Source organism: Rana temporaria, chromosome 3 (assembly GCF_905171775.1).
Source record: "Rana temporaria chromosome 3, aRanTem1.1, whole genome shotgun sequence".
Lineage (NCBI taxonomy): Eukaryota > Metazoa > Chordata > Amphibia > Anura > Ranidae > Rana > Rana temporaria.
The window spans coordinates 476,423,807-476,437,976 of NC_053491.1; the positions used below are offsets into that span (position 1 = coordinate 476,423,807).

Sequence of the window (14,170 nt, forward strand, 5' to 3'; positions counted from 1 at the left end):
AATAACTGGCTGGGGAAGGTCGAATTCCTTTTGGAGTTGCTCAAAGGATTTTAGGGAGTGATTGGTATATACCTTTTGCGTGCCGCGATCTGATAGGCAGTTGATCGATCATGTGTTTCAAAGCACCTATCGGGATGTCTATAATGACTGTTGGATCTGATGGGTGTCGGTGTGATAGAAGTATGAGCCACGTTTGGATGGAGACTATCATTGAGGGAGGAAGGTGTGGCGGGGTTCTTTGGCCAAAAAGGGCGGCAAACAGCCACAAGTGTAGGACCAAAGGAACTATACCTGGATTCTATCTCACCCCACGTGGTCGATGGTTCAGGCCTGAACCATTCTCGCAATTGGGTTAATACTGAGGCTGAAAAATAATCTCGAAAGTCTACATAACCTACTCCCCCCGAATAGTCTATGTTTTATTAGTTTGACATGTAAGCATCTAGATGTTTTCCCTTTCCATATGTATTTAGCTAGCATTGCCTGTAGGGATCTAAAGTAACCGATTGGGATAGGAATTGTCAGATTGCGGAATAGATATAAGATTTGTGGGAGATGTATCATCTTAAATGCAGCAAGTCTCCCCCACCAAGAGAATTCCATATTACCCATTTTGTGGAGGTCGTGTTGAATTTTAGTCCTCAATGGAATGTAGTTATTAGCAAAAAGGTATTTTGTCGATTTTGTAAGGTTAATACCTAGGTACGGTATACTCGTTGTCGCCCAAGTGAATGGGAATTGGTGCTGCAAAAGGTTGCATGTTACAGGATCTACGCCTAGGTCAAGGATGTTGGATTTTGTGGCATTAGCTTTGTAGTATGAGACCTTGCCAAACCAAGTGAGGACTCTTTGAATTTTGGGCAGGGAGCGTGATGGATCGGTCAACATTAGTATCACGTTGTCCACGTAGAGACCGATTTTGTGAATCTGGTGTCCAATACAGATTCCAGCTATATTGGGATTGCTATGTATGTGTTCCGCCAAAGGCTCCATCATGAGATTGAAAACTAGAGGAAATAAGGGACAGCCCTGTCTTGTGCCATTCATAATGTAAAAGGGAGTGGAAAGAAGGTTAGAGGAGTAAACGTTTGCGGACGGGTTAGAGTATAAAGCGAGTATAGATTTCAAGGATATGACCTCCAAATCCAAACTTTTCCAGAACTGAGAAAAGATAAGACCAGTTTACACTATCAAACACCTTCTCTGCATCAAGGGACAAGAGCAGAGAAGGCATTCCGGTCTTTGTTGTGTGGTGAATGATATTTATTAGACGTCTTTTAGTGTCGGATGTTTGGCGTCCTGTGGTAAAACCAGTTTGGTCTTTGTGGACCAAAAAGGGTAGGATATCTATAAGTCTATTTGCAATTAACTTAGTATAAATCTTAAGATCAATGTTTAGGAACGATATTGGGCGAAAATTTTGAGAAGTGGTGGGTTCCTTGCCTGGTTTGGGCAGGGTGATGTTGAGAGCTGATAACATTTCATCTGGGAACTTGGAGGAGGTTGCAGCATGGTTGAATAGGTTGCAGAGATAAGGAGCTAAGGTTGTGCTCAATTCTTTAAAGTATTCCCCTGTGTAACCATCCGGGCCCGGGGATTTCGATGAGGGTAGTTTGTCAATTGCTGATTCTACTTCAGCGATTGTGAAGGGCATGTTAAGTGTCGATAGTTGCTCAGGCGTAAGAGATGATAGGTTTACGTGATTAAGAAAAGTTTTTATTTCAAGCTGAGTGGGTTGGTGCATGTCCCTATCATTTTTTAGATTATATAGTTCACTATAATAGGAACTAAACGCGTCGGCTATCGCTTGGGGGTTGATGTGTTTGTCTTGGGCAGTAGGATAAGACAAGTGTGCAATTTTCATTTTCATTCTATGCCCCTTAATGCGTTGGGAGTTGGGACATGGCTTTCCCAGCTTTGTTGTTAGTGGCAAAGGATTTTGCTTTCAGTTTCCTAAGATTTAATTCATACCCCTCCAAAAGTAGCGATCTCAGTTCATTTCTCAATTTAAATAATTGGGATTGGAGAGTGTGGGATTGGTTAGATTTGTTTTGTTGGTCTGTGGTAGATATCTTAGCAGTTAATTCTTCCAATCTCTGCAACCTCCTCCTTTTTAATTTGGCACCAAGTTGTATGAAAAAAACTCTCATATAAGATTTGTGGGCACACCACAGCACCGCCGGGTCGGACACCGAATCTGAGTTAATAAAGAAAAATTATGTTAGGCGCTTGGAAACTTTCTGCATGTTGTAGTATGGAGTTGTTTACTCTCCACACAAAGGCTTTGGGATTAGAATTTTGGTTCTTAATTTAAATGCTTACAGGAGCATGGTCCAACCAGTTGATGGTGTGGATTTGGATGCATTGATATTTTGCAATAACCATTTTATCAGACAAAAACAGATCTATGCGTGAGTAGGTGTTGTGACGTGAGGAAAGGAATGTGTAGTCCCTCTCAGTCGCATGACAGCACCTCCATACTTCATACAAGTCATAAGTCGCAAGAAAGTAAGCCAGTGGAGAAATGAAATGTTTGGGACCAGAGGATGAGTCCATTTCGTAGTCAGGCACTAGGTTGAAGTCACCGCAGATAAGAAGGTGTCCTTGTTGGACTTTCAGAGTTTCTTTCATCACTCCCTTGAGAAAATGAATCTGCCTAAGGTTCGGGGCATTAGACGTTCACAATGGTATAGTGGACGTTTTCTATAGTACAGACTAGTAGCCGGATTCAGAGAGATTGGCGCATCTTTGGATAGGCGTAGCGCATCTCATATGCGCTACGCCATCGTAACATTGAGAGGCAAGTACTGTATTTACAAAGCACTTGCTCCCATATGTGCGCCGGCGTAACGTAAATGGGCCGGCGTTAGCCCGCCTAATTCAAATTATGAAGGTAGTGGGCGTGTTGTATTGAAATGAGCCGTCACCCCATGTAAATGCATGGCACGTCAAATTTACGCCCTAAGATACAACGGATTAATGGCAATGATGTGAATGTAACCTACGCCCAGCCCCATTCATGTATGACTTACGTAAACGACGTAAAATCCGACGGCTGTTCCGTCATCCATACCTTAGCTTTGGCTGCGCCTCATATAGCAGGGGTAGCTTTACGCCAGACGTACGCCTTACGTAAATGGCATAGCTTACTGCGACGGGCGCAAGTACGTTTGTGAATCGGTGTATCTAGCTCATTTACATATTCTACGCGTAAATCAACGGAAGCGCCCCTAGCGGCCAGCGTAAATATGCACCCAAGATATGACGGCGTAGGAGACTTACGTTGGTCGTATCTTGGCAAAATTCAGGCGTATCTTGTTCTCTGAATATGGCGCATAGATACGGCAGTGCATCACAGAACTTACATGGCGTATCAACAGATACGTCGGCGTACGCTGAATGTGAATCTGGCCCTAGGATTATAAAGCGACCTTCTGGGTCCAAAATGCAGTTGTGAAGTTGAAAGGTAATAGTGTCCCGAATTGCAATCATGACTCCCCGTAGCTTCTTTGTGTAACATGCATTGAAAACATGTGGGAAGGACTTGTGTTGACATCTGGGTGTAGCGTGTAGAGCAAAATGTATTTCTTCATCTTCATCCATACAGCTACCAATCAAACACCCTTCTGGTCAAACTTCGAGTTCCATTCTTCTTTTCTCCCTAACTCCATGCCTGAGATGTCTGCCCCTGCTGTACAGGACCAGATAACCTCTATCCAGCTGAACTTTCAGAAATTTCAAGAAATTATGCAAAGTGCCCAGGACAACTACAAGAAATATTATGATAAGGGCAGGAAGAAGAACCCAGCCTTCAAAGTTGGGGAAAAAGTTTGGCATCAGCCATCAACCTCAAATTGCCACTTCCCTCACGGAAGTTGGAGCCAAGGTTCATTGGACCTTTTAAAATCAAGCGGATGGTCAACCCTGTGGCCTTTGAGTTAGCCTTACCCGATTCTTACAAAATACACCCAGTATTCAATATATCTCTATTGAAGCCTGTTGTTTCCAGCTCCTTCAGTCAAAGTGAACAGGGAATTTTTTTGAAGTGGAGTCCATTTTGAGTTGCAGGAAAAGGGGTAGACAACTCCAGTCTAATTAAATGGAATGGGTATCCCCCTGAGAACAATTCCTGGGAGTCCTCTAGGAACCTGTATGCTCCCCGCTTGATCCGAGCCTTCTATCAGGAACACCCGGGAATTGATGTCCAGCTTGGGCGTCCAGAGTTTGCCCCTCGGGGGGGAGGCACTGCCAGAGAAACAACCAGTTCAGGTGCACCAGCCGCTCCCCTGTGTGCATGTGCGGCAGAACAGCTCTTCAGCGCATGCGCGCTTGCGTCCAGATGAAACGGAGCTCGCATTCACGCTAGTGCACACCCTTCTTGTTTGAGCCTGGTTCCTGTATCTGACTTCTGGTTGTGACCCGGATTGACACGGACTACTATGCTCTTCTCCTGGATCTGACCCTCGGTCTGTTTAATGGACTCTGCCTTGCTTCCTTTGCTTGACCCCCTGCCTGTGACTCAGGTCTGCTACTTGTCTCCAGCACTTGACCTTCTGCCTGCATCTCGGATCTGCTACTTGCCTACAGTGCTAGACTCCCTGCCTGTAACCTGGATTGGCCCTCTGCCTTCTTGCCTTGTTTCTCTACTTGTGCTCTGGAATCTTGTATCTCCAGCCAGTGTTCTGGAAAGAACTGCACCCACCTGTGTTTGACCCTTAGCCTGTTCCTGTTGGAGTATCCTCCTGTGGCCATCCAACCCACCAGTCATCACACAGCTGTCCAGCTCTACCCAGATCATCTTGCCAGACCTACCCTTCCTGCTGGTAGCCAGTGCCTCTTCGTGCCATCCACCCCCTGTAGCACCTCCAGGGGGTGGAGTGTGCCTAGTCGCAAGGGTGAACCGCTCTCAGCATCTCGGCCTCGGTAAGTACTCACCTGGCAGCAACATGGCTTTGAGGGAGTGCTCAGAGGCTGGGTTGTCAGTAGTAAGAAATGCAGCCAATGATTGTGTATCTTGTGAGCATGCTGTGGGACTACAGGTCCCAGCACCAGTGTGTTTCTTCGCGGGGGCTGTTTAGTAGTAGACAGGTCTGGGGAGTCAGCAAAGTAATTACCTCTCTCTCCTTGTACTGGCTCTTGGAGAGGGGATTTTGGTTCCTCCATGTCAATGGAGGGGGGGTCAGATGCTGCTGAGTGGTTGGGCGTCTGGGTTCTGGGTCTCCTCGTTCCCGGCCGGCGCCATCTTAGTGAGTGTGCTGCAGGGGCTGCATGAAGAATTCCAACAGATGACGAGATCCCTTAGCCTGGGATCTCTTGCGGGACATAATCCAGTGGGCGGCCCGAGTGATCCACTCCTGTCTGAGGGGCAGAGGATGTCGCTGGGCAGGCTGAAGAGGTTGGATGTCAGCGAGAAGGAGCAGAGAAAGGGGATTATGCGGCCATCTTCTCCTGTGACCAAGCTACATCCCCCACACAGAGACAGTTTTTGCCAATTCCTTTATTAAAAAGTAAAACAAACTGTGTCCCCAATGTAAATCCATCATCAATCACGCCACCCACTGTACTGCCGGACCCAAAAAATAAAAATGAATTGTTCTGTCGTCAACTAAGGCAAACTGCCGAATGCCTGGCCTGTCGTCTGACCGCTCCTATATACAGTAGGTATGGACGAGGCCACCTGGCGATGTCACCTGGTGGCACCGCCGCCTTGTGATGTCATCAACCTAGCATGCACCAATTGGTGATGTCACTAGACATGTGCATTTGTTTTCGTCCGAATGCATTTTCGTCTGAATTTCAGGTATTTTCGTTATCATTTTAGAAAACGAACGCACAGAATACGAAAACCGAATGATCCGACATAAACAAATGCTTTATTTTCATTTTTGTTGGTCGAATGTGCCTAACCTTAACTTTATTAGTCCTAGATTATTCTACATAGAAAGAAAAGATTCAACATCATAGAGAGAAAATATTTGACATTATAGAGAGGAAAGATTTGACATTATAGAGAGAAAAGATTTGACATTATAGAGAGAAATGATTTGACATTATAGAGAGAAAATATTGCTGCTGGAATTGGGTGGGGGAAGTAAAATAAAAATAATGATGATGATGAATGTTATTGGCTGATTGTAACCAAAGAGGAGCAGTAAAATAGCTAGAACTAACTTGACAATTCAACATGAACGACGAAGATTCGACAAAGCATCGAAAAACATACAAACGTTGAATCGGTCATTGAAGGCTTATGGTGTCTGTTGATAGTTCTAAGAAGATTCGACGGAGCAGCTAAACTGTACAATGCTGCAATCATACATTTCCGGTCAAATGCTCGGCCCATAGGCTATAGAAAAATTCTAATTTTGGTTGACTAGTAATAATAATTAATAAATATAATTATTACTAGTCATACAACATTAGAATTCTACTATACTGTAGCTTGTAGGCGGAACATTCAACGGGAAACGTATGATTGCTGCATCGTACATGTTTCGCTGCTCCGTCGAATCTTCTTTGAACATTTGACAGACACCATAAGCCTTCAATGACAGATTCAACCTTAATTCCTTCGGATTTTTGGACGAATGCAATTTCCAACAAAATAAATAAAAACAAATTTTGGGAGTAACTAAATAAATGTATTTTTCGGACGAAAACGAAATTCCGAAACAAAATATTTCAGTATGCACATGTCTACCATGCCCCAGGTGGTGTTCCCAGGTGACTCCGCTCCTTACCTATATAAGGACTGTCAAATGGCAAGCTAGGCATTTGGCTGTTTGCCTTAGTTGAAAGCGGAGTGTTTTTTTTTTCAGGTTCCAGGTTCAGGTTCAGCATCATGATTGACAATGGATCTACATGGAGGACTGTTTTTTTTGGGGGGGGATTGTCAAAAACTGTCTCTGTGTTTTTATTACTTTTTTGGTGAATGAGTGGGGTAATATGTACCCCATACTCATTCACATAGGGGGTCGAGGATCTGGGCCCCCCCTTGTTAAAGGGGACTTCCAGATTCCAATAAGCCCCCTGCCCACAGACACAACCACAGCACAGAGTCGTGGGAATGAGGCCCTTGTCCTCATAAACATGAAGATAAGGTGCTTTGGGGTGGGTGGGGGCAGAGCTGTCCCAAAGCACCCACCCCCCATGTTGAGGGCATGTGTTCTGGTATGGTATGGATTTTGGCGTGATCAAATACCGTTTTTTTAACAATTTCTATAATTTGACAACAATGATATGTTATTGTCATGTCATTTCATTATTTTTAGTTTTTTCTTTAGAAATGTAATTTTTGCTGCAGCATAGTAGAGTTGAATGTTCCCACCTGGTTTTCTTTTTGCCATTTTACAATGTTTTTTGCATGTTTCATGCAGTCATATACTTCTTATTGCCATTTTATTTCCCTCACCGTCCTGATTTTCTCAACTTCTGGAGATATCTCCATTGATCCTGGCCCTCTGCTATCTAACAGCTTCGAACACTACTGTCACCTTATCTCTTCTGGCAATAGCCACAATCTACTTAATCTTTATCCTTATGCCTCCAAGAACCAGCCACCCCTTTCCCACGTGTCCTCTGAAATGTCAGCTCTATCTGTAACAATCTAACTTCTCTCCATGACCCTTTTATCTCACATTTCTTGATCTTACTTGATTTTGCTGAAATTTGTCTTCAAGAAAGTAGCTCTGCCCGTCCTGCATCCCTCTCCTATGGTGGCCTCAATTGGACTCACTTGCCTAGACCCAGTGGATGAAAAGGAGGTAGACGTGATATTTATTTACAGTGAAACACAGCAAACACTTCTTTTGTTTATAGCGCAAAAAATAAAAATCGCAGAGGTGATCCAATGACACCAAAAGAAAGCTCTATTTGTGGGCGAAAAAGGAAGTAGATTTTGTTTGGGTACAGTATCGCATGAGCACGCAATTGTCAGTTAAAGCGACGCAGTGCCGAATCGCAAAAAGTGGCCTGGTCTTTGACCAGCAAAATGGTCCAGGGCTTAAGTGGTTAAGAGGGTGTGGCTAAGAAAAAACAAATGCTCACTTTTCTTCCATATGACCCTACCAGTGAAAAATTTGTGTTAGGTTGAGTATATATATATATATATATATATATATATATATATTTAAATACTTTGTTTTCCTTTATTGAATAATGGGAGACATACATTGGCCCGGATTCAGGAAGGACTTACGCCGACGTATCTATTGATACGCCACGTAAGTCCACGGATGCGCCGTCGTATCTATGCGCCTAATTCACAATGCAAGATACGCCTGAATTTTGGCTTAATACGACCGACGTAAGTCTCCTACGCCGTCGTATCTTGGGCGCATATTTACGCTGGCCGCAAGGAGGGGCTTCCATTGATTTACGCGTCGAATATGCAAATTACGAGATACGCCGATTCACTAACATACTTGCGCCCGTCGCTGTAATCTACGCAGTTTACGTAAGGCGTTCGTCCGGCGTAAAGTTATTCCATCTAAAGCAGGGGTAAGTCATGTTAGAGTATGGACGACGGAACATCGACGGAACAGCCGTCGTATTTTACGTTGTTTACGTAAGTCGTACGTGAATAGGGCTGGGCGTAGGTTACGTTCACGTCGTCGGCATTGAGCCGTCATATCTTAGGGAGTATATACAACGTGATTCTGAGCATGCGCGCGCATGCGCCGTTCGTTAGGCCCTTCATTTACATAGGGTCACGCTTTATTTCAATACACCACGCCCACTACCTGCCTACTTTGAATTAGGCGGGCTTACGCGGCCCATTTACGATACGCCGCCATAACTTAGGGAGCAAGTGCTTTGTGAATACTGTTCTTGCCTCTCTATGTTACGTCGGCGTAGAGAATATGAAATGTGCTACGCCCGCTCAAATATACGCCGCTCTACCTGAATCTGGCTAAATATGTTTGCTTTACCATATTTTGACTTGATGATCTTGAAGAAAAAGCATAAATATTATGTTTACCACTGTTGGTCTGATGAAAGTTTGACCTTTCTAAATATAATTTAATATAGATTTTTTTCCCCGATTAAGACAAATCCTGTATATTATATATTGGAAATGTTACTTTTTTTTTTAATCTGTGTTGAAAAAAAAAAAATCTCCGGTCTCAGGAGCATTGATACGCTTTGAAAATTAGATTGAATGAGCGCAGAGCGCAATGGTTTATTCTCTACAGAATTAATTATCCCTTTTCAAGGTATGTATATATAAGTGCTTGCAAAATAATGTATCCTATTTTAAACTGGCCTTATCTACTTACATACTGTAGCTCTCCTACAGACCTGTTGTTGTAAATGCTTGTGGAAATAAGCTGAAATGCTGATGTAGTAAGGCTCTTTCTTCTGCAGTTTTTCTTATTTCTTGTTTTGTTTTAACATTTCAAACAATTGAAAAATGTGTGTTTTAAATAGTTTTCTTAACCTATTTCTGTAATTCTAAAAACATTTTTTTTAGAAAGAATTATGGTGGTTTATGTTTCAATACACTTTTAACCACTTATGGATTTTTATCGGGGATCAATGATAAACAGTGTAAGTGTAATATTGTTAAAACATTTTAACGATAGAGTAATATTATTAACGTTTAAACCAAGGGAAGTGTTTAACAAATATTTATTATAGTTATGTATTTTAAAAGCATACTTCTCAGGCCGCGTATACACGATCGGTCAAAACCGATGAAAATGGACTGAAGGACCGTTTCATCGGTCGAAACCGATCGTGTGGGGGCCCCATCGGTCAGTTATCCTTCAGTCAAAAAAAAAGAGAACTTGCTTTAAAATTGAACCGATGGACGCCTAACCAATAGGTCAAAACCGTTCGTTAGTATGCAAAAGCATCGGTCAAAAGGCCACGCATGCTCAGAGTCAAGTCGACGCATGCTTGGAAGCATTGAACTTAGTTTTTTTCAGCACGTCGTGTGTTTTGCGTCACCGCGTTCTGACACAATCTTTTTTTTTAACCGATGGTGTGTAGGCACATCAGACCATCAGTCAGCTTCATCGGTTAACCGATGAAACGGTCCTTCAGTCCGTTTTCATCGGTTATGACCGATCGTGTGTACGCGGCCTTACAGTAAAGTAATACAGTTAGTTGCTTCAGTGACCATTATTTACCATTTAATTTACTTCTACTAGTTATGTATTTTCAAAGCATACTTCTTACTGTAAAATAATTCAGTTAGTTGTTGCAGTGACCATTATTTACCATTTAATTTACTTCTAGAAGTGTCAATTGTCCCACTGCATGCTAAAATTCCATTCTCTCTGGAAACGAAAAAAAAAATAGGATCACTCAGGCTATGATCCACGCCAATGTTTGGGCAGTCCACTTGGATATAGTCCAGAAATATGAGTGCTTATGGAAGCCTTGGGTAGCCCATTTCTTGCCTCCCCACCTTAACAACTCCCTTACTCCTTCCATAAGCTCCCCTATACTAACACAGCTGCCATCTGGTTCAATAGGACTGGATCACAGATTATTCCTGGGATACCCCCTGCCCCTCCTGCACACTTCTCCTAAATTCTTTACCATTCTTTGCTGGCAGAGCTTTCTGCCGGGGATATATTGAACTTTCAGGTTTCTCGCCAAGAAAACTGCTTAGAATCTCGACCGTTTTTGGGTTGTAAAAAATTATGTTTTTTTTAATATCAGTAAAAATGATTGTGTGTGGGCTCCAGAGCATTTTTTCACAATGTAAAGCATGCTTTAATTTTTTACGTCATTTTTAACGTTGTTGTTAATGTTGTAAAAAATGGTCGTGTGTAGGCTTTAACAACGTGAAAAAAAAACGTGCATGCTCAGAAGCAAGTTATGAGATGGGAGCACTCGTTTTGGTAAAACTACAGTTCGTAATGGAGTAAGCGCATTCATCACGCTGTAACAGACTGAAAAGCGCAAATCGTCTTTTAGTAACACAAAAGCAGCAAAAGCAGCCCAAAGGGTGGCGTCATCCGCATGGAACTTCCCCTTTATAGTGTTGTCGTTTGTGATGTACATCACCGCGCTTTGCTAGAGCATTTTTTTCTAGACCCTTAAAAAAAAAAACATTAATAAAAACGGTCATGTGTATGCGGCATAATTCTTTTTTGGATTGAATGGTGTGGGGTACGATTTTTTTTTTTAATGCAGTCTGGGGAGAATTCCCCTTTCTTTTTGTCCTGGTGACAATCATTCCCAGGGATAAACGTACATAAAAATACAATTGAATTATTATTAAAATGTAATTATCATTCAAATGAACACAACGCAACAATACAACCTCACTGTGCCATACTTCAATGTGCCCATTGCAGTCTCACTGTGCCATACCTCACTGTGCCCATTGCAGTCTCACTGTGCCATACCTCATTGTGCCCATTGCAGTCTCACTGTGCCATACCTCACTGTGCCCATTGCAGTCTCACTGTGCCATACCTCTCTGTGCCCGAGTACCTGCAATCTTGACAGGCGTCCATTTTTTAAAAGTCACAGCTTCCTCTTGGTGTTCCGTTCTATGATAGGCATTTTACACTGTGTTCCACCTATCACGGAGGTCCTCTCATCCTCGAACAAGGATGACATAAAACTGAACACAGTGTCTACTGGGAAACTTTCCGAGGATGAGAGGAACTCTGTGATAGGTGGAACACAGTGTCGAATGCCTACCATGGAACGGAACACCAGGGGAAGCTGCAACTTTTTAAAAAAATGGACGCTTGGCAAGAATTCAGGTACTGACTCGAGTATAAGCCGCTGAAAAACTCAGCTTATAATAAGGCTTTAGATGTTCAAACATTGCTCTGTTGTTTTTTTCTTTTGTTTTGTTATTTGAGATTGCATTATAGTCCTCATATATTAAAAGAAAAAGAAAATAACCGCGCTAAAAATCAGTGAGTAATTAATAAGTGAAAAATGAGTATGTATCCATACGAATAATCTAATAATAATAAAACAAACACAGTCCACAGTGAAGTAGAGAAAAAAAACTAGACGAATGTCCTTAAACACGACAAGCCCCTATAGTCCAAACTGAGAGGGCTATCAGGATTCCAAATAAATAGTGTTCAAATAAATAATATCCATATGTAAAAGTCCAAAAAGAAGAAGTGACATCCACCCAAGTGCAGTCAGATCTCAATGGATCAGAGGAATAGTAGTTGACACTAATGTGACATGCAGCTGAAGACCTCCACCACACGTATATGCAAGTCTGCTTACCAGATGGAATTGGTCCCTGGGTTAGAGGAGACCAAAAACAGCATATAGCAATATAGCAATCCACAACCAGCTGAGCCTGGAAGGAGGGGACGGCACTTCAACTCGGATCATCCAGCAATGACTCCAATAGAAATGGTCACATATGTATAAAAGAGAGATGCTTCGATAGTGTAAAATCACTTAAATCGTTTATTACTACAAAGTAGTAATAAGAAATACACTCACATTTTGCAGCATAAAAAAAGGCCTTAAACCTGCAGCTCTGGCCAGCGGCATGCAGGTAACCCGTATTGTTCCGAGCAGTCCAATGGGGTGATGGCAGTGTGCCACTCATATATTAAGACAGTATATAAAATGATATGAGTATTTTTTTATGTAATATTATATTGTGTTTGCTCTCTCGTTATACAGTCCACATATAAGGGTGAAGTCACCACAATATTTTTTCTGGGATTTCAAAACCATGAAGTAATAAGTCTATTGCTCTTCCCTTTTTTCCTTATAATATACTGCATGACAATATGTGGAAACCTCTTGATCATTGCACTGGTGTCCTACAGTAAGGTCCTCCATTCTCCCATGTACTTCTTCCTCTCGCAGCTGTCTATAAGCGACATCATTTTGTCCACGGATATTTCCCCAAACATGCTAAACATTGTACTACATGAGGGGACCTCCATATCGCTCTCTGGCTGTATGACCCAGTACTATTTCTTTGGCTTCTCAGAGGCATCTGAATGTTTCCTTCTAATGGTGATGTCATATGATCGCTATCTAGCTATCTGTTCTCCTCTTCATTACGCCTACATTATGAGCCCTGCACTTTGCATTAAGTTAGTTCTTGTATCTTGGTTGTTCAGCTGCATTGTAGCACTAATACTAACTCTTAGTATGTGCCAACTACAATTCTGTGGACCAAACACTATTGACCATTTCCTTTGTGATTTTGATCCTCTGGTAGAACTTTCTTGTTCAGATGTATCCTCAATGCAAATGGAGGTCACGGTATTGAGCATTCCTGTGTTGGTGGTACCGTTCCTTGTGATAGTAGTTTCATATACATGCATTGTTTTAGCCATATTAAAGATATCTTCCTCTTCGGGAAGAGCAAAAACCTTTTCTACGTGTAGCTCCCACCTGACAGTGGTGTCTATATTTTATGGGACTCTAATCACCATGTATATGATCCCAAAAAGAGGACAATCTCGAATTATCAGTAAGATCCTGGCTTTATTATACACTGTTTTCACTCCCTTCTTAAATCCTTTCATATACAGTCTGAGGAACAACGATATCAAGAAAGCTCTGAGAAATGTTTTGTATAACAAAAGAGTTTAGGTTGGTCACAGGTACTAAAAAAAGACTTAAACAATGAAGTACTATTGCGCTACCAAAGTGTTCAAATGACCAAAAAGTTATAATAATCATAATAATAAAGTGCTAAAGTGAAGGAGTAACAAGCAGCTAGACTTCTAGGCCAGGATTCAGTTACAATTGTGTATCTATTGGCGGGGCGTAACGTATCTCAGATACATGATAGCCTCTCACCTCATAGATGGACCCCAACGGGTCTAGTAGTGCATCAAACGGTGATGAACAGCAAATGGCAATTGCTTCTTCCTCCTTGGTGTATCCTGGACAGGGGATCACTGCAGCTATACCTCCGATCTCACCGGCAATTTCCTAGGAAATATTACCTCCAGATCCACAAGTTTAGAAGCAAAAAAGAAGGTTCTCCATAGTGTAGTAGATTTTAAAAGCAGTTTTTTTAATTTATTAAAAATAAACGATAACAATAAAACGGCAAAAAAACACCAGACAGAGAAAAAACATAATTTGCAGGGACTTCCGGTCACGGCCGTAACCAGAAGTGACGTCACCAAACTCCTCCCGACGTGTTGTGTCACTACACACGTGACTTTATCAAGGGTATAAAAAAGACTTACATATGCAA

General features: G+C 42.2%; 1 protein-coding gene across 1 annotated transcript; it reads left to right on the forward strand.

The window, feature by feature from the left end:
- Nucleotides 1-3,579: 3,579 nt before the first annotated feature.
- On the forward strand, nt 3,580-13,583 carry LOC120930720 (olfactory receptor 1468-like). Its single transcript, XM_040341896.1, has 2 exons — nt 3,580-3,828; nt 12,628-13,583. The coding sequence occupies exons 1-2, from the start codon at nt 3,580-3,582 to the stop codon at nt 13,552-13,554; spliced, it is 1,176 nt and encodes a 391-aa protein (XP_040197830.1). The 3' UTR covers nt 13,555-13,583.
- Nucleotides 13,584-14,170: the final 587 nt, after the last annotated feature.